The 27,853-nt window shown below is 37.0% G+C and overlaps 1 protein-coding gene across 1 annotated transcript; it reads left to right on the top strand.

Moving 5' to 3' along the window:
* ANLN (anillin, actin binding protein) lies at positions 1-27,073 on the top strand. The gene is made up of 25 exons (XM_031503906.2): positions 1-132; positions 4,281-4,434; positions 4,798-5,082; positions 5,502-5,848; positions 6,525-6,744; positions 7,631-7,824; positions 7,961-8,068; positions 8,953-9,073; positions 9,935-10,051; positions 10,577-10,803; positions 11,318-11,469; positions 11,777-11,924; positions 12,604-12,739; positions 13,056-13,238; positions 13,779-13,905; positions 14,733-14,781; positions 14,861-14,917; positions 16,278-16,316; positions 16,664-16,685; positions 17,604-17,716; positions 19,291-19,344; positions 22,126-22,212; positions 23,743-23,850; positions 25,186-25,358; positions 25,691-27,073. Exons 1-25 carry the CDS (start codon positions 115-117, stop codon positions 25,812-25,814), a joined length of 3,363 nt encoding a protein of 1,120 aa, XP_031359766.1. The 5' UTR covers positions 1-114; the 3' UTR covers positions 25,815-27,073.
* The last annotated feature ends 780 nt before the right edge of the window (positions 27,074-27,853 follow it).

Genomic DNA, 27,853 nt, shown 5'->3' with positions numbered 1-27,853 from the left:
GCCTGCGCGCGGCGGGCGCTGAAATTCAAATCCCGGCAGCGGTTGGGGCGGAGGTGCGGCCGCGGCCAGCGGACCCGCGCGGGCACCGGCACCGGCACCGGCACCGGCGCGGCCATGGACCCGTTCACCGAGGTGAGCGCTCCGCCCGGCCCCGGGTCCTCGGCTGGGGAGGGGGCGCAGTCGGGGAGCCGGCGGGCTGTCAGTGCCGGGGGCCCAGCGCAGGGAAGGGGCTGCTCCCTGCGCCGCCGTCTCGGGACGGGGCAGCTGCCCCCGGCTGCGCCCTGTCAGCCGTCCTCGTCCCCGCTGGCGGCGGGGTTTGCGGGCTTGCAGCGGGGTGACCCTCGCTGCCCGCCCCGGGAGCCTTGCTCCTGCGGGTGCCTCCGCTCCTGGGACCGCCCGGGCTGTGTCACACCCTGCCGGGAGAGGACGGAGCGCGGCTTGTTGCCGCAAGGGTTTGCGGAGGAGAGGCCCTTTCCCAAGCGGGAGTTTGCTTTTCATCCGCGTCTGGCAGATAAGATTTCCAGCAGGGACGGAAGGGACCCCGGCAGCAGATGGGAGCGCTGTTGACACTCTGTGCCTGCCGTACCTAAAGGTCGAATCATAAGTCTGTCCAAAGAGGAGACCATCTGAATAAAAAATGCATCCTATTAGGCACGATTTCCACCTGCGATTAGTCACTTTCTTTGGCAGGCCCAGTTCCTCTCTCTCTTTTTTTTTTTTTTTAATAAGGTCTATTAGTTGTTAGAGTGAATTAGCTGTGTGCTTAAGTTTTGCTTCTGCAAAACTGTAATAAAATGAAGACTTGACTTCCTTGAAGCTGTATGAATGTTGAAAGTTTCTTAAAGATGCTATGCTGTACTCTAGCTCTTGTTAGAGGTGTAGTTTTAAAGCTGTCCTGTGACTGCTTTAAGAAATGTCATAGTTAAAAGGGCCTTCAGTCCACAGCCTGCATAAATAAAATTCGAACTAATTGAAAAAAAAATTCAAATCAGCTACAGTGATTAAATACTCTCCCCTCCCTTTGTAAACAGTCTGTTTATCAAACTGACATTCTTTAGATCATTTGAGTGCCCAGAACAGGTGACTGCACAGACCTGATTTTAAAAATAATGAATATAAGGTGTTGATCTGAACAGATTTACTAAATGTGTTATGCCAAGGCAGTCCTATCCTATCCCCATGTAAAGTCTTGCGAAGTGTAAACATCTAAAACCTCCTTCCTTAATTGGTAGTGAGTGACATGATCCAGCTTGTCTTAAATAAACTTCAAGTATGGACTACTGAATCAAGTTTAAAATGGTTTTGCATGCTGGGAGATATTCCAACCTATACACGCCCTTCTTGTACATAGCTGACTTTGAAATGCTTTGAAAATGACCAACTGTGAGGCCACTCCCCAGAGTAAACTTCACTGAAGTGTTAGCCAGTATTGCAGAGGGTATAAAAAGACACCTTCTCAAGAATATTTCTGCTGTGGAGGACAGTCCACTGTTGTGTGAAGTTCTGACCATTATTAGTGTCCTAGTATTGAAGTTTAGTAACTTTTCCCAAATTTCTGTGAAAAGAAATTTTACCACATATCTTAAAGTATTTATGTTCTGTGGTTTGTATTGCTATTTTTTTTTTAATTTACGATAACCCTCTTTAGGTTAACTGCTTTCAAATAATCTTTGTCTACACATTACCATACTCTGTTACTTGCAGGGACCTGGTGAGGCACTGTAAGTGTTGATTATGTAAAATGTAATAATTTGAGCCTTAATTGGACAAAGCATACTGTTAATTCAGTGTCTGCTGGCCACTTTGCAGTGGCAACTTTTGTCTGTGTCTCAATGAATTTAAGCTCAAATAAATCTTGGTGTAAGATTCAGTGGAATGCTTTCAAAACAGTTCTGAAATAATGTTTCTTTTGGTTAATCTTGCAAAAAAAAAGTTATAACCTTCTGAATCTCAACCAAATTATTAATACAGATTGCACTGAGGAGATGATACAGTGGGTACTTTCTCAGGATCACAACGAACATACTATTTGTGACTGTTCATAGCTGATTTTATAACAGCTTTCTTGCACAAAAGGGTTTGTGTTACTATGGGATGTTAGAAATAGTCTAGGTTATTTTGTACTTTGAAGTAGTTTTTACCATTCATAGAGGCAAGGATGGTTTCCTAGCATGGAGGATGAGCAAAGAGAAATAAGTGATGCAGTTGTTTGGGGAAGATTTGCAAATGTGAGGTTTGAAGTTAACTGTTCCTTCCGTTGATCCCTTTGCTTTATTCTGCTAGTAAAGCAGCAGTTAGAACAAATTCTTGTTTAAGGGCATAATCATATATGTTTATATATGGGCTTAGGTATCTTCTCTAATGTGTACTTTAAAACATACTTTTGAAAAACTGCCCATTAACATTTGAGGTGGGAAGGATTTTTTCTGATTTTTAGCAAGTGCTTTTGTAACACAGTAATCCACTTTGACTGTAGTCCTCAGAATCCTTGATGTAATAAAATAGGTGATGGTCTCACACACGTCATAGGATTCTTGGGGCTGTTCTGTGCAGGGTCAGGAGCTGGATTCCTAGTGGAACCCTTCTAACTCAATATATCCTAGAATTTTAAACTTCTGTGATACTCTGAAGCTCTGTCTTCAGAACAGTTGTAGAATGTACTTGTAGAAAATACCCTGTTGATGAACTTGGAAAGTAAGCCTCAAGTTGTGGAGTGTGGCTTACTCATCGTGTGTAATAGCACCGTTGCACTTATGGCAGTTGAATGGAAAATTTGAGATGCAAGAAGCCAATAGGAGCTGGAGCTGAGCAACAGAGGCGTGCATTCTTGGGAAATGACATCTCATATGTAACAACTGAAACTCTATTTTGCTCAACTAACAAAACAGAAAGGAATGTGCCTTTATTTGAATAGAACTGTAGGAATAGTGTTGTAAAACATTCAACTTTTTGCAAGAAGCTGTTAATTTAAATTGCTTTTACGATTTTTTTTAATGTGGGTACTACATTCACTTTGCAGCTCTCTCTTTACATTTTGGGAATAAGGAAAGTTGACTTCTGGACACAACTGTTGTGGAACATGCATCGAAGGCATTCATGCCATTTCATGCATTTTGGTTTTGGGATTTTTTTTTTCCAAATTCTTTCTCTTCTGTGAAAGTTAGCAAAACTGAGATTTGTTTTCACAAAAAAAAAAACTGTTGAGATTAACATTCTGTTTGTCCTGTGTTGCCCTACAATAGAACATTGTTTAAGACTTCAGCCTTAGACAGTTAAAAATGCGAAATGTGTATTTAATTGCTGTGCAGCAGGACAGATAATGGCTGGCACAGTTCTCACAATAATTTATGTACCACCAAACAAGTGCAGTTTATATGCTTCCCTTTTAAGGTCATTAGTTCAATTGCACAATTTCTTGTCTCAACCTTAAAGCCTATATCAAAAGAGTCATTAAGTATCCTTTAGATGTGATCAAACTGAGTGATAATGACTTACAAACGCTATATTTAAAACCAACAAACCACAACCTATTTTAAACCTGAGTACTGTAAAGAATCACTTTGTACTAGTGCAGAACATTTACTAAACCAGCAATTTTATATGGAATATAATCAGGGTATTCAAATTTCCAGTGGGTAGGAAATGAAAAAGAATGTTATATAGCTTAATTGGTATCTCTTTGTATATTTTTCTCTATAGAGATATGTTAATAAACAGGCTATTTACCATAATACAGCTATGCATAATATCATTCTATTCTTAAAATTTAAGCTTGAGGCCAAGAAATTCACCTTTTAATTTAGAAGGTGCAATAGCAATTTTTTTTTTTTAATATTGACAGCCACGCTTTTATTTGTTTAACTTTTTTATGACCTCTTGACAATCGCTTTAATGTTGTTTATTTTGTTAGAGGGCTAGTGCCAGTCAGGTCACTTCACTAGATGCTTTAGCCATGTGTAAGAAAACACTGCTATCAAGACTTGACAGATCAAGACTGTCACGTGATGATTCAGGATAATAAAAAAAATTTACTTTCAAATATTTCTGATAATTTTGGTGTCTGTAGGAGGCCCTCTTCTTTAATTTTGCCATTGCTCGTGTCTCTTTAGCCTGATTTTCTTTCAGCACCAAGCTAGTTGGAGACAATAGCTGATTTAATGATGGAAATTTGGAACCTACTGGCTATCTATGCTAAACAGAATTCCATCATCCTTTACTCTGAGCTGTTACCAGTTAACTCACTGCAATGTCTGGTAACACATGACTTATTGACCACTCAGAAACTCCTTGAAAGAACCCGTGCCAGGCGAGAGAACCTGCAGAGGAAAATGGCAGAGCGGCCGAAGATGGGGGCGAGACCCACAATGCAGACCAAGAGGGCCAGAGAGCCTTTGGCAGAAACTGGTAACCAGGCACCTCTTCCCAGTGATGAAGGTATTTAGTGGCATGTTAATAAAGATTGTTTTGATACCAGTCCTTTTTTTCCAAAGGGAAAGTGAAAACACCGAGCATTTCTCTTAAACTAAACAGTGATGGATGCAGTTACTTGGCCACTAGAACTAGCTCCTGTTTAGCTAGACCTGAGAGCAAATGTGCCAAATCATTTGTAAGCTCTTTAGAAATAATTGTATAATGTCAGAGTGCCTTTTGCTTGGTAGATTTGGGAAGGGCATTTTTTTGGGAAGCATATCAGGGTATTCATAAATCATAGCTTTATTTGTACTACAATTTTACGTTGTCGGAAAATATTTTAGATTGTTTGAGTACTAATTTGTTTGAATACTCTGACCTATCCAGTAAAACCAGATACAAAGCCATCACCATCAAAAAGACTATGCCCTAATGATATAGAGACTCAAGCTTCTAGTTCAGAGAATGCACAGCCAGTTCCTTCAAGTTCCACGAGCCATGATTCTCCTCAGATGACTTCAGAATCACACGAAAATGCTTCTAACAGAGCTTTGTTGGCTCAGCCTCTTGAGAAAGTAAAACCAAACACCAAGTCAGAAACTCCTGGGGCCCTTTCAGTCAAAACACGAATGCAGAAGTTGGCAGAACAGCGGCGCTGCTGGGATAGTGAGGGTATGTTTCACTTGCTAAGCACCATTGGTGTCTCTCAGTGTTTGCATTGATGATTATGTTGGCTAGAAGAAGATAATGTTGTGTCTGGGAAGATTAATGTTTTGTTAAAGAATTCTAAGACAATACTAGGGCAGGCCTAAAATATTTAATATTTAATTTAAAATACAATTTAATTTTAAACTTTTTTCTCTATTACTCTCATGCCTTGCTCTTCACAACACTGACCTAAAATTAGTAAATTGCTTGGTTAAAAATGTTTAATTTCTTTAGTCTCAATGCTTCCAGGGCTAGTAGTTTGATTCTATTGATGGCAGGAACGTCTAATTGTTGATAAACTCAATACACAGTATAATGTAAAAGATACAACTGTATCTCAATATAATTTATTAGGAAAATAAATGTGTTTTCTTTTTTTCCAGATCCCTCTGAATGTGTTCCTCTGTCTCCTCTCCAGTCAAAAGATCTGTCTGTTTCTCCACCTAAGCAGACATCCAATGCCCTGGCAAGCGAAACGCCTATTGGGAGAAGAGGCCGTTTAGCTAACCTTGCTGCTACAATTGGTTCCTGGGAAGATGACCTAAGTCATCCATCTGCAAAGCAAAACAATGCACAAGAACAGCCTGGCACTACTTGTTTATCCAAATTGTCCACTACAAGTGGAGCATCTGCTAGAATCAATAGTAGCAGTGTAAAGCAGGAAGCTGCATCCTGTTCTCAAAGGCTTGTTGAGGCTTCTATTAATAAACCAGCAAACTCAAAGAGAGCGGTGAGTGTCTGATATAGTTGCTGATTAAAAATTGATTTGAGTGTTGTTTTGGGGTGGAAAAATGTTAGCACATAACTGTTTAATCTGAATTTAAGGATTTGGTGTGAACACTCTTAGTCTATTTACAGCTTTTGATTTATTGCAATCCTACAACAGATCTGAAACAGCTTAGAATTCCTTTTACTGCAACTTAAAGATGAGAGTACTTATGTGTTTTGTTGATGTCAATGTACTTGATTGCTGCCCTTGACCATCAGAAGGGGGGCTTGTTACAGAGATACTGGGCTTCACTCTGTAACTTCATGTAGTTGATTGACTGAAATTGTGAATGTTATTGCTGTAGGAAGATTCAATCAGAATGATGAAATAAGTAGTACCAGACACTTATTGATCAAATTATGCAATTTCTGCAATGACAGTATCTGCCATATACATTCTTGTTTAGGGAAGTGTGAGATAATATTTGAAATAGTGGCAAGAGCATCTGGAACGCTGAAACAATTTGAAATACTAGATAAAAAGGAAAAAGTACTAAACACTTGCTCTTGGCTTTTTCTTTTTTTGAAGGAACAGATGTATTAGGTGATAGTATGCTATGAAGAGTGCTTTCATTCTTTTTCCTCTTGAGAGAATAAGAACATAAGTCTCATATTTTTTTTCCTTTTCCCTTGTTAAGGATCCAAATAATCTTTTAACGCAATCATCAAGAGTCACTACTCCCTGCTCTAAAAAATCTGAAGTACAACAGCCAACAGAGAATCCCTGCAGTCCTCGGAAAACTGAAGAGTGTACACAAACAGCAAAGTCAGCTTTACCTCAACCAGTTCAGTCCAAAGCAGAGCCAGTCAAAGGAACACATGTGCAACTTGAACCTAAGGGTAAACCCACAACACCAGGTAGGTTGTTTTTTAGCTTCAGTAAATATTCATTCAAATTAGGCCTATGTGTGCTGTGTTGAAAACAATCTACTAGTTAAGAATTTAAGGTACCATACCATATAATACCTATTTCTAGCTGTAACTGGAATAAAATGCTGTTGAGTTCTGTGATCATTATTTTAAGTTATACAGCTTCTGTATTTTGCAGGGGATGTTTTCTAGGACATGGTTTTAATGCTTCTTAAGAGCAAAAGCAGCCTAACATGTTGGATTATTCAAAATTTATTTCAGATTGTCCGGTACTATATGTATCCATTTGATATAATGTTAAGAGCCTGCATATTTAGAAAAAATCAAAGCTTGTTGCCACATAGATGCTCTAACTTTACTCTTTATTTTCAGTGATAGCATTAATGTCAAAACAAGTGAACATCCTCAGTTTTATATTCAACTGCTTGTTGTGTTAGAAACCTGGACTAACAGCTTGAACTCTTAAAAATGATGGTTAGAAAAGCAAGTTTTAGATATGCTGACAGTAAAAGATAAGCTTAATCAACTAGGGTGGGTGCCAAACAACATATCCTCCTCATGTACTAGAATACTTATTTCTGTGAAAGATCTAAGTGGGGCTGGCTGTAGAGGAAATTTGGAAAAGGCAAACCAATTTAAATAACTGGTGTATTACATATGGACTGTAGTGTGAGAGAGACATCTACTTGCTTTGATTTACTCTTTTATTAACATCACTGTAATGATTTACATTTCAGGTTCAGTTTGTACAAAGTAAGGGCTGTAAAGTAGACAGCTTAATTGCTTCAATGGGAACCTTCATCAGGATACAAAATTGCAGTGATTTCTTTAATTTTGAGAGTTTCTTTCAAAGCAAAAACAATTGTTCTTGTAGGGGGATCTGGAATTAAGCCCTTCCTGGAACGTTTTGGGGAGCGCTGTCAAGAGCGTAGTACACGCAGCCCTGCTACGAATACTCCAGGGTGCAGAACACCCATTGTTACCCCAAATACAAGGACAATCCAGGAGAGGCTTCTCAAACAAAATGAAAATTCCTCTACTGCCAGTTTAGCGCTTCAGCTTAAACAGGTATGACTTGTTACATTCATAGCTAGCTTATAAACCTGGGGAAGGTTATTACTGTTCTTCCTCTTCCTGAGGAATACGAAGTGTTGTGACATCTTAAGGCTGTCAGCTTTTCTCCCATTTCCCTTCATCTGTTTAGGAACGTGAACGAGAACTTGCATGCCTTCGTGGCAGATTTGATAGGGGCAATCTGTGGAGTGCGGAGAAAAGTGACACTTCAAAGAGGAAGCTTCCAGAAGCTAAAATGGTAACGTGTTACCTCATCAATCAAAATATGATGCTTTGAACTGCTTTACATTCTGAATACAGAGTTAGATGTGGAAATGCATATAAGGGATAAAAACCTATCCTTTGGGAGTGCTTGGGCTATGCAAGACCACTTGTCTAGTGATTTGTATGATTATTAACAAATTATTAGTTTATTAGTTGTTAGAGGGAATGCCGCGGGAGACAAGACTCATGATATCATGATCATCAAGTCTCAGTTTATTGTAACAGATTACACAGTTTATATATGTTCGTTAATTAGCTCATACATATTGCAAAAGCCAAGCTCATGATTGGTTGCTATGTGACTTGTACTATTATCTTAAAAGTATCTTTATGATCGATACATGCCTGTCCAGCTGGCCTTGCAGTTAGAACAGCTTAGTACCCCTTTGTTCTTCTCTATCTACTTCTACATACCAAGCAGTTTCAATATCCTGCTTTCTGCACACCATCTACTCTTCAGGGCCATGCGAACTTTGCAGCAGTCACGTAGCCCTCCCTATTTGGATTAATTTTACAGTATCATGTCCCTTGTTGTTCAACCATTCCTCTGTCAGGCTCTCTTCAATTTATGTCTTGTAGAATCAACTAAGACAAGTGATGCTGCTTTGAGCCAACTGATTTATTTACTTTTTGATGATAAGTGTGGGGGGTTTTATGTTCTCTAACTGCAAAAGCAAAAGAGCTCCTCATGCAAACATTTAATATTTACTACTTCAGTTAAATATCTTGGGTAAATAAATACGATACTGGATAGGCAACCTCTTTTTCCAGCAGATACTAAAATGTATTTTTTTCTGCTAGTTTTTTAGTTGCTTTTAACATTACCTCCTGAACGCATTCTGTTTTTATTCTTTCCAGGAAAGCCAATCTCAGGCTAGTCCAGAACATCCTCCTAGTTCAGATGCCTCTGCTCTTGGATCATCAGAAGACACATCAGCAGGTGACAGGCCAGCAAAGTCTCCTAGCTTGGAGTCTTCGGGTGAGGACTGTCACAGTTTGCCTGTGACTAATGCTGGACAGGAGCACTGCACTTGATATTCATGAGCAGAGAACGAGGCCAGTAACACAGTGTGGAACTGGACCTCTCCTTTGGTTACTGGTTATCTTACCTAAATCTTCTTGTATGATAGTAGTACTCTGCATTTCTATACCACTTGGAAGGATGGCAAGGCAAGACTGTCTTTTTGTTTTTCAATGAGAATACCTATGTTTCAAACTTTTAATGGAGGTCAAGTACAGGGAAGCAAATGAGAATAGTCAGTTATATATTTAGTCTATCCTGTATCTGAGTAACCAAATTTCCACAAGAAGCTTCTGGGAGGGAACTCCAGTAGTATAACTCAGTATCCCTTCGTGATATTAATTCTTATGGTAGGACACCTGAAAAGAATTGTGAGGTGCTCCTGGCATCTTTTCTGGTGTTTTTCTGTTTACTGAGTGGAAGAATCTTTAGCTCTCTGTGGAAAAATTGTGAGTTTAGTTAATGCTCTTGGTAGACTGTTCACTTGAAAGATCTATCAAATGTCTTTCTAGAAAAATTGGGTTTGTGTGCAGTGGTTTGTGTAGTGAATTTTTTTGTTTGTCTTTTTAAAATTTTCCCTTTTTGCTCCCGAGTGTCTGCACTCTGCTACGGTTTCAGCATTGTTTCTTGTGGTGCCAGTTTTCTGATAAGATAGAAAGTCTAGATGTACAGGTTGTAAGAGGGTATTTTAAGGGTTTTTTTGACATGTTGCTAACTGGAATATTTAATCTAGTGGTCTTTTTGTTAGTAAGACTTCTAAAATTCATTAACTAAAATAAAGGCTAGATATAATACTTCTTTTCTTTATAAAACCCTTAGATACTTCTAAATGTGAAGAGACTGATAATCCCAGTCCTCTGAAGACTGCTGAGTCAAAGAGCCCTGTAAATGCAATGTCTGTCTCAAAACTTGAACAACTTCATGAGAAACCAAAAGGTTTGTATTGAGTAGACTTATATTAATGACTCAGCTCTCTATGGCCCCTTGTCTCAGACAGTGTTAATAGCCTTCCAGTCTGAACAATGAATTCACCATCCATTTGCTGAACTCCATGTGTTTTGTAATGAGATTTCTATAAAACAAATTAGGAAACTTCTATTTTCATACATAAGCCTTCTCTCTTGACATTCAAGTCTTCAAGGAATATTAAAAAGCTGATATTAAAAGCTCATTGGAAAAGGACAGAAACGACTGCCTTACTGTTTGACTTGCAGTTAAATTTCAGATGTATTTGAACTAAAAGTTTGAAATTTGTCTAAAATGTTCATCTTTTCATTCCCTTTCTGCTTTGATTATGCAGTATATGCAAAAACTGCATAGAAGTGTACTTTTAGGTTCTATGTGCCTGACTCCAAGAAGTGTTTTTTAACCCAGCTTGCTTGAAAAGCAAAGCAAGTTTGCTTCTGTTTGTTTAGCGAGAGCCTTGATGTTACTAATATATTTTAAAATGTCGCCCTTCAGATGAAGTATATGAAGGCAAAATGCGTGTGGATAACGAGATGAATAGCTCAAAAGTGATAAATGAGATTTTTGAAATTCTTCAAGAGGATGGTCCTGACATAGAAAAGCTGAAGAAAGAAATGAGCATGAGCTTGGAAGGTGAAAGTGATGAGGATGAGCAGGAAGAGTCACTGAATATTTCATCAATGTCTCTGTTAACCCCTCTAGTGGAGTCTGTTGGTTCAGAGGTGAGAATTCAGGGAGGATGGGGAAGGGCTTTTTCATTATACAGAGATGTCCAATTGGTTTGGGAGCTGTGATGTTTTGTAGTATTAGGATATCTGGGCAAATAAAGAAGTTACAAATGGTATTTTGCTAATTAAAGCATAATGAAGCCAATTATTTTTCTCTAAAAATAGTGTAGCATATTGAATGCTCTGCGAAACAAGTGGTCTGTGAAATCAAGCTTGTTGCTAGTACTGGACTTGAAGAGGTATACATGCATTCAGTGGAGTGACTTCTGATGAAAAATCTGAAGAGAAGTGGTTATGTAACTACTGATTTGGGAGCTAGAGGTGGCATCTCATTGAGTTCAATAATCTGTTAGTGTCTTTAAATAAATAAACTTGCTCTATGTCCATATTTGTAAAATATCATCTGTTAAATAGTATTAAACAAATTACTGTAAAACAAGTAAAGGAAAGAGAAAACAGATTATTATTATTATGTTAACAGATAGCTGTAATATTTTATTTTCCTCAGGCCTTTGGTTCTCCTTCTAAGTCAACTGGGGAAGGTAGCAGTATCAGTGATGTCAGTCTGAAGTCTGAGAAGTTCCAAAGGACCAGAGTTCCCAGGGCAGAATCTGGAGATAGTATTGGCTCTATGTCGGAAGATCGCAATCTTCCTTACAGGTAATAAACACAACCCCCCCACCCCTGATTCTGTAAGTGTTCAAGTTAAAACACTGGCTTTTTTCACTCTTCTAATGATGCGTACTACTCAAACTACAAATTAAGCTTTGTTTTGCAAGATCTCAGCCTTTATCATAGATTGTGTAGTTTTTTATGTTGCTTAAACATAATAGCAGGTGATAGAATGCTTTCTTTAAAGTCATTTAGGCAAGTTGGAAGGCTTCAATGTATGATACATGCCTATGTATGTATTAAAAAGAGCTTGGCACATCTGTGAAACATTTTGTGGGGTTTCCTTTTTTACAAGTGTCGATGCGTACAGATCCCAAAGATTTAAGGAAACCGATCGTCCTTCAATAAAGCAAATAATTGTTCGCAAAGAGGATGTGGCTTCCAGACTAGAAATGAGAAGAAATGGCCCATCTGATCAAATCAACATCAAAAAGAAAATGCAGGTACCTAATATCCTTCTTAAAATCCTTTTTCTAATCTACTGTTTCCAAATTTAATTGCCCCTATGAATGTCCAGGACATTAAGATACTGTTTAATCTGTATGTTCTTAGTACTTAGAACTGTAAAATTAGGTGGTCAGGTTATTTAGATTTTGCATGAATATCTAATGGTAAGAATTGATGATGCATAATTTGAACAGCTAATGCTTCTCTTAAAAGGATCATGTTATAGATCAAGTTTGGCGAGAACAAGCCATTGTTTTGGGAAGGAGACAGAGAATCTGTGTCTTAGCACTGCCTTTGAGTTAGGCAGAATTTGTAACTACCTACGAAACTAAGCAATAGTCTGATCTTTACTACTGCTTTGTTCATCTATATTGCTGAATTACTGGTTAATGCTGCTTCCCCTGGTGGCAGGAAGACTATATGGGATCTGCAACATAAAACATTGGAGTCTTTCACTCCCCACTATACCTCTGAGATCAAAAACAAGTTGTGTTGCAATGTTCTTTTGCCAAAGTAAGAGTAAACTGCAAGGCTTTTGTAGTTTGCTATCTAAGGGATCTGATTTTATTTTGTAGCCTAGCCCCACAAACATGCTCATCGAGAGACACTTCCTTGTTTGAACGCAACACTAGATCTCTCTTCTTGGTAATTATTTTTACTATTGATTTACTCTAGGAACTGAACAATGAGATCAACATGCAACAGACAGTGATTTATCAAGCCAGTCAAGCTCTGAACTGCTGTTTTGATGAGGAACATGGAAAAGGGTCACAAGAAGAAGCAGAAGCAGAGAGACTTCTTCTCTTTGCAAGTAGGTTTTTGTACTCAAGTTCAATTCTTTGTAATGAACATTTTGACAAGGTTCATAATTTCTTCCTCATGATTTATTGTGTTACATTGTGTCCATTTATTAATAGTTCTTCACCTGGAAAAAAGAACAGGATAGTATCTGTTCTGTCTCAGCTCATTTTATAGGCAAGATGACATTTCTAGTATCTTTCTTGACCCTTATATTCCTATTACACTGTAAAATGATTAATATTTAAGTTGCATTTTACATACTTATAGCAGAAAAAAAAAATCAGTACTTTTTGTTCTGTAGAACTGTAATTAATTTCTTTGTGCAGCTGAGAAGAGAACTGCTTTATTGGAAGAATTGAATAAACTGAAGAGTGAGGGACCACATAATAAAAGAAATAAAGCTGCTTCTACATCCGCTGAATTTGCTCCCTCCAGGGGATCTGTTTCCATTTCAGAAATGCGTCTACCTCTAAAAGCAGACTTTGTATGTGGTACAGCTCAAAAGCCAGGTAAAACTAGCAAAAGCTTTATTTCTTTTCTCCTCTGTCCTCATTCTCCCAACACGTATTTCTGGTTCATTCTCCTTGAGTTTTGTTTTTTTTGTCTTCTGCTTTGATGTTCTCAGAGATCTAGGGGTAATGAAAATTTAGCTATTGCATTCAGTTCATCTGCTTCTGACTAATTTGTCAATGTTTCAGTGAAAGCTGATGTGTGGTTAAGCTGGCAGACCTAAAGATTATAAAGAACTAAGATTATCTGCTGATCTGACTGAAAGTTCCTTTCCCCTTTCACACCCTGGTTAGTGTAGGTCTGGCCTGAGATGCCCCAGGCAATAAAGCATTTGCTGTGAATCCTGTGGAGACAATTTTACTAGTAGACACAGCATAAAGAAAATAAAATTGTTTTAAGTTTATAAGCAAGTCTCAAATGTGAACTAAGTGTTTTAAGTAGGGTGAAACGGATGTGGTTAATAGCAGTGCAGTACTTGGGGCTTTTTTTAGATGCTTGGAGTCCTCTGGCTAACCAAACCATCTGATGTGTACTTACAGAAGCAGGAAATTACTACTATGTAATAATATTGAGATCTGGAGCAGAAAACATGGTTGCAACTCCATTAGCAAGTACTGCCAGTTCCCTGAATGGAGATGCTCTTACTTTTACTACGACATTTACTATGTAAGTCTAAAGAAACTCTTGAACCAGTTTTAACTCTGATGGTGGAGCATGCATAAAAACATTTAAAGTCTTAGTTATAAGAATATCATATTCTGCAACAAAGTATGGCGAGATTTTGTGATATCCTATTTCCTTCTTTAAAAAATAGCTGGAAGGCACTTCTCTCAAAAGAGCAACCTAGACTTATTCAACCATCCATCAGTATTTTATCTCTCTCATTTTCTGCCTTTTGTTCCTTCCTGGAACACCTGCAATGACAGATGGATTGGTGTGCCTGAGATGTGTTTTTCTATTTTGCAGCAACTAGCATTTTATATAGCTATTTGGTTTTGGTATCTGGAAAAATGGTGTTATTACAACTATAACTTCAGCTCTCACGTGTCAGCTAAAAAGGCATTGTGAGTTCAAATGGCTGCTTGCTAGTAAGTCTTCAAAATCAAAACCAGAGTTTATTTAAGTTCAGTTGTACTGGTATTTTCACTTAAAACTATATACTCAGAAAACCCAATCTGTGGCAGGGGAGGGTGCAATCTGAGAAATGGTAGATGCACATTATCTGCTCCTTGTTGTCCCCTCCTCTTCCCTTTTCTGAGTTCCAGAAAGTATTTTGAAATAGTAATACACTAAAATCTTCTTGCTCCTTGGACAGCTATAAGGAACAAAAGAAGAGAAGAAGTAAAGAGTAGCTTAAAACCCAACAAAACTAACAAAAACAAACACTCCCCCCACCCCCACCCCCCAAAAAAAAAAAAAAACCCTGCCAAAAACCAAAACAAAAGCTATTTTGCTTCAGTTTTTTTAGCTTGTTTTTTCTTCTTCCCTTTTAGGCATGATGTGTCAAATGACTTTGAAATAAATATAGAAGTTTACAGTTGGGTATGTATCAGTTCCTGTGATGAGGAGGTGTAAGGGAGAATGATGTGCTGTACTTTCTCAATACCTTCTTGCCTTACAGGTGCAGAGAAAAGAAGCTGCAAGCACTGATAAAAGGAAAAAGACAAATAAATCTAAGGTAAATGAAACCTGAAAATCACTATGTAATGTTTCAACAGAAGGTGCCCTAGAAAAACTGACTGATAGTCTTAGACAATCTGTTGCTTGCTTTTACTCCCTTCTCAGAACATCTGCCATGACAGATGGATTATGGAGACCTACAGCAATTAGTAGTTTGGACCTGCAGCACTTGGTTAAGTCTGAAATATATTGGTGGGGAAGAAGTCTTACTAGTTCTGCAAAATGCTATGCCTTGCAGACCTTTATTTATTAGGTGTGCGGCATCTGATAGTGATTTATTGCCCTTTTTCTCCACTTCAGTTAAACTATGCCAGTCAATATGCTCTATCCTGGAGTTAGATTTGTCTTAAAGGTTTTATTGATCAACTAAAAACTTTCTCCCCAATATTAAGGATAAGCACTAGATGCCTACTTTTTAAAGCAAACATTGTTTTAATAAGGGTGCACATATCAAGTGCTTGTGCTTTTTTAAAGATATATAAAATATGTAACCCTAAACCAGCTTTCTAGAGGTGGTTTGGGGGTGGTTTCTTTTTGTGGTGGTTTGTTTATTTTGGGTTGCTTTTGAGGGGGTGGGGGTGTATTTTTATTTTCATTCTAATAGAGCACACAGTGAATTAATGGCTTCAGGACTGATTTCCTCCTTAACACGATATCTGTCACTTGTCAAAAACAAGAAACTTGAATGTCTTTCAGAACAGTTAGAATGAGTACTTAAGTCTGTGTCTGCAAGCAGAAATAGGAAATTTCTTTATTCTTTGATTTCGCACAGTAAAAGCTTCTACCTATTCTATAATACAAGTTTCAAGTCCCAGGGTTTACTTCTCTCCTGTGCTGTAGTTTAAAGGAATTTTTACTTAAACTGAATGATTTCATGATACTGTAGGTAAGTTGCTGATATAAGGTTATAGATTTGCCAATGGCATCCTATATCTGCTTTTTAACAAGCTGCTTAGACTTGTCTTTCAACCTCAATAAGAGTACATAACTCCAATTTGTGTTTAACATTGAGATTTTAATTTGAAACTAATTATGTATAACAACAGTATATTGAACATATCTTTACATTTATTTTTAACTCTTACCTTTAGTTAAACAAATATAACTTTGAAATCCTAATACAAAGGTAAAAAGGCCTACTAAGATTGGTTTTCTGCTTTAACTTTTCTGCAGTAATTTCTTTGCTATGTAGCATTTCTTCCACTGAGATATATTACATCCAGGTAAAAACCCAAGACTTACTCATAGTAATGAGTACCAATTCAAAATTTGAGATAAGTAGTTTTACTGTCTAGTTTTCATACAAATGTGGTGGACAAATTCAGTAGCAAATGCATTTATCTTGTCATTTTTTGTAGGTTATTACTCCAAAGAGATTATTAACATCCATTACCTCGGTAAGTATGAATGTCATATGGTAACAAGATCTGACTGTGATTCCTTCCAAAGGGCACGTTCTGACAGATTAAGACTGTGCCCATAGCAGGTTCTTTCTGTTCCTTACGTAAGGCTCTATAAATTGTCCAGTTTTCTGCCAAATTTTTCAGTCATCAGCTCAAGAAACAGCTCTGTTACATATGTAATGCTGAAAATATGCATTTATTTGGACTTTTCAAATTTTTTTCCTATTTGATTGGGTTTTTAAAAGTACTTCAAATCTAATTTCTTTTTAGCTTGGCTTTGTCTTCAGTAGGAACTGTCAGAAGTACTTTTTCACTAAGTTTTTATTTCTCTCTCTTTCTAGAAAAGCAACCTTCTTACTCCAGGTAAGCAATGTCTAAGCATCTTATGCCAGGATGAATAATCTACACTTGCCCTCAAAACCGCTATATCAGTAAATAATACTTGTAGCAGATGACAATTTGTGAGTATTAAACACTAAATTTTCCAGCCCAGAAACTGGCCCTGTGCTTATTATGTTACCATTACGTTCAACGGAAGATATCTTTACAAAATCAGAACTAAAATCTGCTATCAGATACCCATGGTTTACATTTTTTTCCCTGACAATATGAATTCAAATTAATTTAAAGATTTTTAAAGTAGAGAACTAGAGTCTGCTGTCAAATAATTTGAAAATATGAACAGATACTGAAATATTGTTTGTGTAGTGGTTTTTTTATATACTTATGCATAAACATATATAAACTTTTTTTATATATTTCTGACTCTTGACAGGGAAAAACAGCACCTCTAAATGTTTTTCTAAGTATCTAAAAACATTATACACTTATCTGACTAAAGTATGAAATACTTGAGCTAGCTTTGGCAGAAATTGCAGCAATAAGAAGCTCAAGAACTAAATCTGGAATGTGTATCAAGCTGCTGCAACTAGTAAGATTCCTGAGCTACAGTGTGTGTTTCTCATGATATAAGTGCAAAGGAAAGGTGTACAAGGTCTGGAAGATTGCAGCGTGTCGCTTGAGAAGAGGTTTAAGAGAAAAGTCACGTTCCTACTGCAGGGTGTGTGTGCTTGTTTGTGAAAGAAAAGATGTGCTGAAGAGGAATGGTGTGTATCGAGATTCTCTCTGAATGTGTGGCTGGGCTGCACTGCAAAGAGTACTTCTCCTGGAGTACTGAGCAGGGCATGCATACAGTAGTGCAAATAAAGTACTTTTTTTTTAAGTCTTGCAGCATCCTAGTTTTGTGTTTTGGTATGACTTCACTTTAACTTTTCTCCACAGTCATGGCCAGTCCAGGTGGCCCAAATGCCATACGCAGTACGAATTTCATCCTTGTTGGATCCCACAAGTTATCGCTGTCTTCTGTGGGAAATACCAAATTTGCCCTGGACAAGGTAATGGAAATTATTATTGCTAATCCAAGGGTAATTACATGCTACTAGAAAAATAAGAGTCTGGGAGTCTGGGTTTACTTTTCAGGTGGAAGTACCATCATAGAAATTAAACATATATAATGGTTTATAGATAGGTCATTTATATATACATTAAAATTTTTCTGCGTAATTTTGGTGCTCTTTCATTTCTGTAGCTCAGTATAAGATATAGTTGTGCAAAGATGAGGAAGGAATTTGATTACGGATTTGCTTTCACTGACAAAAAAATTTATGTATGCAGTTGACACTTCTATATGTGGTCTTCATATTGTTGCTCTAGTCTTGCAGTTATCACTAAAGAAGGCATTAAGTGTGTTTTAATGATAAGGAAGTATTTGAATTTTGCTGTACTTAATTGTCTTAGAAAATGGCATTTGAATATATTTAGGAGTGTGAATTTTTTTTTTCATATCCCAATTAAATTTGTGGAAGCAAATTATCTTAAGTTTTTTTGGAGAGTTCTTACTGAGTTTTATGCCATTAACTCCTTGTCTAAACAGAATGTTTATTGGCTTTTGCTATGAGAAGTTTAAAAAATACATTCTTACATTCATTGTAATCTCTAACCTTGTAATATCTAATACCTAAAACCTATTTTAGTAGTTGTTTATGCCAGCAGCTATCTTAAGCTAGTTTAAATTAATTCAAATGTTACTACAGTTTATGGTAGTACTAAATCACAGCTTTAGCTACCCAAACAGTAGTAGAAGAATAATTTTGGTTTTTTGGCCAATCAAGTCTTATGGTGATGATAATATTATTGAAATTGCAGCTTCTGATGAGAGATGAGAAAACAAAAACTAGTTATGTTTGTATAAGCCTTAAAACAAAATATCTCAATAATCGCAACTCATGTTTTACTTTTTGTAGATAGAAGCAGATTCCTTTACTGAAAAAGCTGGCAAAACAATGGTTAAATTGCACTGTTTCTGACTATGTGAGTTTCAGAAGTAGCAGCTTAGGTTCGTCAGCATACATGTTCCTCTTAACCAGAACTATATGTAGAAATCTTTATGTGTAGCTTCCTTTTTGGAAACCTCTTGTTCTTGGAGTTAATGGAATCAGCTTTTGCATTATATTCAGCAGTTTAGATTTGGATTTCATTGGTTTGCAGTGTATGACAGGTCACTGGACTGGACTAGTGAAATACAGCAAAAGCACAATGTTCAAAGAGAATTCTGGGGAAACTATCACTTGGTTAATTTTTTGCAGATGCAGTCTTACAGTTATCTGGAAAAAGGGGAATTCTTACTCATTATTTGTTTGGGTTGTTTTGTTAAATTACTACCTCAGTAAAACTTCAGTTTTGACTTGGCCTATGGCTGTACCAAACACCTGCTTGCTTCATGTATTTCTAATATGGAACAAACTGATGCCACAGTGGATTTTTGGAGTGTCATTCCTCTTTTTTACCTATGTACTGTTAAAGTGCAGGGTATAAAGGACCAAAATATACTCATGTATAATTGTGTCCTTTTTATTTCTAGACCATAACTTTACACTAATTGCATTGAGCATGTTTCTTTTTTCCCTAGATAAATTTTGAAGGGGAGGAAAAAGAACTGTTGGGCTATATGTTCCAGGACAAGGTTGCTATGATCCTTTAGTTTCTAACTCTAAAATAGGAAAATGCTTTCTAGTGCATGTTGCTTATTTCTGTCTGGCCTTTTTTCCAGCTTTTTTTTTTAATTCTTCTGAGAAAACCTCAGATTTTCTTACAAAGATTTGCTAACTAAACACAAGATGTTAGAGGCCTTTAAGACGTGCAGAATTCTACCCCTCATCTTTCACAATAATAAGCATGCTGTTAGAACTCAGTTATTTAGGTTGCCTAGGGTATTTTCTTAACTAGCATATTTTTCTTGTCTTCCTAGATCATTAGAGGAAGGTGTTTCTTGCTTCAGAGCAAATGATGTGTTTCCTAAAGAGTTCTAGTCAGGAAATTTGAGGCAGCTTCTTGATGAACTACACGGAACATAGAATCAGCTGCTGTGCTGATAAGAGAACCAGAGAAAAATGTCTGGCAGCCTAAATGCTGCTGAAGAAAATTAAAATATTTCAGGACCTAAATTATCTTCCTTCTTATTCTAACCTTGTTCTGACAAGACTTTTTTTTTTTTAGCAAAAAATTTTGAAAATAAAGTCAAATAAATGAGGTCCTTATTTGTATACAAATGTGCATTTAAGATATTTTACTTGATGTATATGTTTTTTTCTTTAGAAATTATGTGAATTGATATTCTTAACAGAAACAATTTGTCTTTAACCTATGAAAATAGTTTTATCTAGTTAATAGTTTACTTGAGTCCTACAGAAGAAAGTGTTTTAGATGAATTTTCATGTTTTCTCTCAAAATTAAGCAAGTGATAATTTTAGTACCTATCATCTCCTATTTTAAATCAAAAGTCTTCTAAGAAACCAGTTTTTCAAATGCTGGAGTTCTTAAGACTTGTTACAGATAATCTTGTATGACAGAAAGCTGTGTTCCTGTGGCAGATACCTGAGTGACCACACCAGAATGCAAGATAGCCTAGTCATGGGCTTTGGTTTTCTTTCCATCTAGCTGGGTATTTGTCAAACCACTTTCTTTCCATATCCTTTAATGCTTTGAAAGAGATATATTGTTAACTAGAACTCAATATTTTCTCATTATGGGTACAAGAGGGTGTTTTGAGACCTGCTTTAGTAATTAGTAATGGTGTTGTAGGCTCGCAAAACTGTGTTGTGTTTGTTACACAACCTCTTTGCTTTGTCACACAGTTCCTCACAGGTAAACTTCATAAACTGGATTCTTCTCTTCCAGCATAAATCTTAAACGAGATGCAATACCCATAAAGATGAAGTGGGGAATGGCCAAATATTCTTGAGGGCCTCATTCAGAAATGGGTTTTACTGTGTTTTATTAGGGTTATATTCCATTATTCCTTGGTGTAGCATGTAGGGTTATAGTTGTCTTTGTGGATAAGTTGCATTAGTCCTGGATTTTTAATTTTTGTTACATGTCTCACTATTTTTTGCTTCTCAAGTGGTCATAGAGACTCCTACGTAATACTTAGAATTTTTCTGTGCTATACTGTTCCTGTTGAGTACAGGAACAAGCCATGCATGCTGTGTTAGTCGAGTAGATATGACATGAAAATGATCTGATCACCTGCTTGTGCCTGTGTGTCTTACATGTGGGAGGAAGCTGCAGGATGTCTGCAATTCAAAGGTGATCAATTTCTAACCACAACACCTACTTTTGTGGTCTGAAGGACTCACTAATGCCCACAGATGAACACTTTTAACTACTGAGGGTTACTCCTGTTCATCTTAACTACTAGCAAAATTTAGTTCCATTTGAATGGTGTTGATTCCATAGTTCTTAAAGCTTTTTGTTACTGTGTATACATGCCTGTGCCTATTCCCTGGCAAACAGTTCTTTATTTGTATTTGAGTGGCAGCATTGACCTTCCTGTTTTTGTTTCTAGTAATACAACAGATGAGTTTTTCTGATTTGTTAATTTCTTTTCAAGGTTCTTAGCAGTATTACTTCAGATTAGCAATAAAATACGGCCTGTAGAATGCTGTGCAGGTCATCATTTACTTGTTGAATTACCAGTTTGCCTCAATTTCCTTGTGAGGGGGCAAAAAAAAGAAGGGATATGATTTCACGGGACTAGTGAAGGTCATGAGGCATTATGTGTGGAGGGATTGGGAAATGCTCAAAGGCAGACCTTTGTTGCATGCTCTTCCTCAAAAATCTTGACTATCAAATGACTGTTTAACTGACCTCTGGTACAGTAATGAAGCTATGATTTTTTTTTTCCAGTGGCAAAAATAGGACTGAGAACCTTTTCAGTTAGAAATTACTTAATGCATGTCTTTAACACCTTAGTGTCAGTTGAGAGCCCTTTTCATTAATTTTCCCCTTTCTAGGTTTTCTTTTATACAAAGATTTATGAGTAGGCACTACTATATCAGTATCTGCCAAAAATGCTTATGGTATCCAAGTGCCATTCCTGTTTAAGCTCACTTTGGTATTTTCCAAACAACTTGGTGTCAAACTTAGGCAGAAGCTTGAAAGGTGTGGACTGGTGCCTTCTGTTGTTTCTAACCATGCTTGAAGTGCCTGTTTTCATAGCTAGAGTGCATGTTTATATATATATATAGCTCCTGATGAGCGAACTAATAAATAATTCTTGGAAAGCTTCTAAATGAACTTGAAACCAAAAGTGATTATTACTATCTTGCTTGAGTCTGTGTGCTTCTTTCTGGCTGAAGGTCCTAAGAACAAGATGATGCTAACATCTTGGTGCAGGTGGCTTGCTTGAACTAGTAAGACTTAGTTGAGAGGTGTCAAAATTAAATCATTGTTTTACATTTTGCAGGTTCCCTTTCTGTCTCCTTTGGAAGGTCATATATATCTGAAGTTGAAATGCCAAGTGGACTCTTTGGTGGAGGAGAAAGGGTTCTTGGTAAGGTATTTACTGTATTCACTTCGAACTCCTGCCTTGGAAATTACAGGTCCTATTAAATATAGTAATTTTTTTGTCACACCTGTGTTTGAAGCTTAAAACTGGCTTGTGGTTGTTTTTTTTTTTTAATCTCTGAACCAGACCACAAATGGTTTTTAGTTTCTCTTCTAAACGTGTCTAAGAGTTTGTGTATCTCTCTTCTAAACACCTGATTATCTGTTGTTATTTTGAACTTCAGTTAACCTTCTCTTGCTAAAATCTATGATGTTAGACGAGATTTTAATTCAATGGCAGAAAATTTTACAGGACTCTTTGTGTGTGTCTAATAAAAACAAAATATGCAAAATATTGGGTCTTTTTCTACTGTGTTTACAGCTTTTCTGAAGGACAAAGAAACAACAGTATTTTTTTTTTGAGAAATCTTGTGCCATTCTCTGTAAAACTGGACCTAGAAAATGCAGTTGATACTTGGGCTAGGAGCTGGAACTGTTGAAATGTCCACAAGATGGCAGTAAATGTGCTATGAAAATGAAACATTAACATTTGCTGTTATTTTGGCGTTTCCAGAAATCACGATTTCTTTAGACTCTTTTCAAACACTGCTTTCTGTCTCCTTTCCCTTTACTTAATTGAAGTCAAACAGTCCCCTTACTAATTGAAGTCGAACAGATTTCATTAGATACAAACATTTCATATGGTTATGGTATTTGCTGTCCCATGTTTCTGTGTGCCAATTTGAGAAAGTCCATATTTACTTCTACTATACAATATGTAAAACCTGACAAATTATGTACATGCATACTGGATTTGTTCGGAGTAAAGGTTTGTAAACTCCCTGCACCATTGAAAATTATAATCTGAATTGTGAAGAGCGAGAATTACAATACACACCTAATTGGGAAAAAAGTTCTGTGTAAATTTAAGAGGTATCAGGAATAGAAGTCTGATACTAAACTCTCCATTCCAGTTCTAAAGAAATGAGGCTTGAAACTGATGAAATCCAGCATCCAATAAAAGAACTGCCAACACAAACATTTAAAAATCAATTTCTAATTTCCTTTGAACTGACTTAACTTTCTTGAGTCTGGCCTCTTGAATAGCTGCATGATTTTTCATCCTGATTTGTAAGTCAAAAATTACTTAAATAATCGATATTATATATCTATATATTAATAATCTAATAATAATAAATTGGCTTTTGAACATGTTTTGTGAAGCATTTATACTGTATATACTTTAAGTAACTGATCTTTGCCGTTAAAATAATGGGAATGTTTGGCACCATCAACATGAAAAATCTCATAATTCTAAACAGCAATGATAGGTGCATTTTAGCAAAAGGCTGCAAACGTGAGAATGATAGTGTGAGCTAATTTTCTATGCCATCTGGAAAATAAATACGCTGTCTGAGTAGAAGCCTCTCAGTATAAGTTTTTTTTCCTTCTCTTTCATTTAGTCCTATGAGGGGTTGCAGAACCATTCTGGTAGAAAAATAGTCAAAGTTACCCCATTTAAGTTTTTGTTTTTAAGACTATGTTTGAAGATGTCAGTGGATTTGGAGCGTGGCATAGGCGCTGGTGTGTGCTGTCTGGAAATTGTATCTCCTATTGGACATACCCAGATGATGAGAAACGAAAGGTAATGCTGTTTTGTAAAGTTTAAGTTTAGAGTTCTGTAGTGCCCTATACAAATAGTTGTTCATTTTTAAGGACAGTAATGTTTAGGCTTTAGAGTGGTAAAGCATGGGATTCAAGTTCCTAAGGCTTCCTTAGGGAATGGAGGGGACTTGTCTTCATAAAGCTGACCTAAATCATGGCAAACTGACTTCCCTATCTAATAGGAAAGGGGGAAAAGTGATGGAAGATCCATATTTAATTTCCTGTTTAGTCTTAAGGCCTTCCATTGTGCTCATCAAATCATTGATTATTTAATTGAAATTGATTGGACTTGTACAGCTTAATAAGCAGACTGTATTTAGTTGCCTTAAGTTTTAGACAAAATGATGACTAACACTTAATATGGCAAAAAATTAGGGTGGCCAATCCTTGTATATTGCAGAAGCATAGCTGTAATTGTGGACTGTTATTTGAAGTCCTTGTCTTCTTGCAGCTCCACGTTGTAGCTGGAACTGGTGCTTCTTAAATGGTTCTCACAGAAAACTAAGTTCTTGTTGGGCTAATGAGACAAATCAGAGGTTCATCTGTCACTGAGGTGAACCTTCTTGTCTCCTTATAGTGTGTTCCTGCAGTGTACTAAAATGTTTCCAGGTTCTTTTAAAGACTGCTTTCTAGAGGGTTTTTCTGATTCACTGAAGTTATTTACCATTAAACACATTCTTGTTTAGTGGCAGAACACTTTCTTTCCCAAACTTTGTGGCAAACTCTGGTCCTTTTGGGACTTCTATGCCAATCCAGATGCCCGAGTTTAGTTTCTTCCCTGCCAGCAGAGGAACACCATATGCTGATAGTTGACATTGCCAAAATGTATCAATGTACTTTCTTTCCTTGCCAGGAGAGAGGGAAAAATCTCTGCCTACTCTACGACAAGCTAGTAAAAAAAAAAGTTAAGCAAGAAGAAGGTTCCTATTTTGCTTTTGTCTGCAAGCAAGAAGCTTTGGTTTGTTTTGCAAGTTCTGTTCTGGAAAATCTTCTAGACTTATTTCAGTGTTATTCAGAGAGAGTCAGCTGTATTTTGGTGATCTACAAAAATATTAAACTTACTAAATGCTATATCTGTTCCATCATGAAGAGATAAGATGTCATCCAGAAATATCAGGATTAGTCCATGGTTACTTTAAATCTTGGGATGCTTTTTTAAATAAATTTCTTACAGCTGCACATATATCACCTTTTTGTATGGAGAAACTCACTGAGGGAAGGTGTGTTCACTTAATAGCATCGAAGTTGTCAAAGCATATGTTGTTCAGAATTACTCTTGCACTGTTCTTGACTGATGAATTGATTTCCCTTTCAGCATCCTTTGGGCCGGATAAACTTGGCTAACTGCACTAATCATCAGATTGAACCTGCTAACAGGGAGTTCTGTGCCCGTCCCAACACTTTTGAACTAATAACTGTCCGACCTCAGAGAGAAGATGACCGAGAGACCCTTGTCAGCCAATGCAGAGACACACTCTGTGTTACAAAGTTAGTGCATAAAATCATGGAGGTTGTGGGAGGGTGTTTTACCTCATGTAATAGTTGTAGTAATGTAGGAGCTTTACAGCTTTGTTGTAATGATGCAAAGGTCATTTAAATGCTGAGATTTTGGGTGGCACTTGAACTGTTTTGTTCACCTTTAGTCCTAACTGCTCTCTAGAAGTGGAAATGCGAGGTGGCTTGGTAGCAGGATTGTGGAATGTTTGACTTAATTTTTAACCCTACTATTTCTTCTGGGCTTTTGTGGTTGATCAGTTTGGCATCTGTCACAATAAGTAATTGGAGGTGGAGAATAATCCATAGGCTTCCTTGCCTTCTAGGAACTGGATGTCTGCTGATACTAAAGAAGAGCGTAACCTTTGGATGCAAAAGCTCAACCAAGTCCTCATTGACCTTCGCATGTGGCAGCCTGATGCCTGCTACAAGCCTGCTGGAAAGCTTTAAACTCAGGAAGGAAACTACACAAGAGAAGAATTTAAATGAAAATGTGGGAAGTCCTCTGGGTCACTTATGCTTTAAGTTTGAGAGAGTATTTAACATTATACAGGACTATATTATGCAGTGTTTTTATTTCACTTAAAAATTTTAAAACCTTCTTACTTCCTAGTTTTGAGTATGGTAGGAAGCAATTAGCTATTTCTAAATGTGCTAAATATTTATATTACTATGTTTTTGGAAGTCTTTTAGCTAGGTGCATTCTCTTTTTTAAACAACTAAATTATTGCAGGAAATCACACTTCAGGGCAGGAAGGGGGGGACACTAGCTAGTGAAAGACAACCCTTCTCAATAACTCAGCTCCTTGAAAGAAACAATAGTTCAAAATACTCTTAACAAGAATGCTGCTGAAGCACAAGGTTTAATGTTGTAACATTTGTTGGGGTTCTTTTGTAATGATCAGGCATAAACGTAACAAGTCAATTTTATTCTACAACATGCAATATAGATAATTCTGCTTGTCCAGCGTCCTTGTGGTCAGAACAAGACATGCACAACATATTCATACTACTTTTGCAATTTCTTATACAAACTAGTGTGGATAAGTGCATGGTATGTACACTATGTGATTTGCAGATTTGGGGAATTAAGTATGCAGTATATTGCACTTTGATAGAAATGGAAGGTCTTGAATATTTTTGTTAGGACTGCTATATAAAAAATAATCAGAAAAATTTAGGTTTATGGTTGTATATGTCAGTATTTCCTGGGACTTGTGGTTTTTACAAGCTAGAATTCTCCATTTGAGAACCAGGAATAGATTAATAGGTAGTACAAGTACCCTTTTTTGTTTTGTTTAATAATTAGACTTTACAAAGCTGCTGTGTACCAACTTGTACTCCTTTGGCTGAAAGAATGGGTCTTCCTCCCCTTGATAGACATATCCACAAATACATATAAAAGCAGTACTTCAGTCCCATCATGAAAATGGCAACATTTCTCAGTTAAAACTTGCAGTTTTCACAGCTTTTCACTGAGCTTATTGAAATACCGGCTCATTACTTCACTAGGAATGCAGTAGTGGAAAACTTAAGATTGCTATTGCAGTTATCTATTCACACTTGAAACACTAAATTCTGTTACCTTATACTGTTTTCATCCTGCCCCTTTTGTATGTGCTTTTAAATCTCTTTTCTGATGTCTTTAAATATTTCCAAACTATGTATTGAGATTTATTTTATTCCTTTAAAATAAAAAGTAAAACCCTTCCTGCTTTTTTCATAATGTCATCTATGCAATATATGCATTTGGAGGCTGGAGAAAAGCTGATCTCCACACAGTGTTTAAGAAAGGATTCTACTCTGTACATGTATCCCAGAATTCCACTTGATAATGTGAAGCCTTGGATATACCTAGCTGAATTTTGTAGTGGGAGGCCAGATTGTCCATGTGCAGCAGCTCATCAAATATCAAGAGGAGAGACAGGTGTTTTTTTTGTGACAGAGAAATGGCAACAGAATAACACAACATGGACAGTGCAAGAGCAAATTTCAGCAGTGGATGTGTGGTAGGCTATCTTCTTAAACTCCCAAGTGAGTGTTAAAAGCCATTAATTTTTGAATTATGAAATAAGTCCACAGAAAGGTTAAGAACGGAACTGGATGACATTCAAGGGAACATTTTTATTTAGGCTAATTGTACTATTACCCCTTGTGGAAACCAATCTCTGTTCATTGCCCAACAAGTTGTTCTCCTCATAAAGGAAATGGTATAAGTGCAACAGGTGGTGTTAAGTTAAAGCTGACCTGTGTAATGACTTGGTACATGACTGGTGAGCACATGGGCTGCTGCAGCCAGCAGAAACATGGGATGCAAGCTTAGCAGGAAGCCTGCACTTACGGCTTTCCTGGCTGGCACTGCTGGGTGCTGCCTCCTCCCCTCCCATGTTCCTCTACTCTTTTAAGGCTTTGTGGTGAAAGTTTGCAACAACAGTTATGTAGTTTTTATATGTTTGGAGCAGATTCTTTGTGAAGAAGCCAGATTCTGA

Source organism: Lonchura striata, chromosome 1 (assembly GCF_046129695.1).
Source record: "Lonchura striata isolate bLonStr1 chromosome 1, bLonStr1.mat, whole genome shotgun sequence".
In the NCBI taxonomy this organism is placed as follows: Eukaryota; Metazoa; Chordata; class Aves; order Passeriformes; family Estrildidae; genus Lonchura; species Lonchura striata.
This window is presented reverse-complemented; position numbering and strand designations above follow the sequence as displayed.

Bases quoted from the DNA above. Each gene is read 5' to 3' on its own strand.
- ANLN (XM_031503906.2), top strand. The intron at 10,052-10,576 runs GTTTGTATTGAG...GTCGCCCTTCAG, and splicing joins ACTTCATGAGAAACCAAAAG to ATGAAGTATATGAAGGCAAA. The intron at 14,782-14,860 runs GTATGTATCAGT...CTTGCCTTACAG, and splicing joins ATATAGAAGTTTACAGTTGG to GTGCAGAGAAAAGAAGCTGC.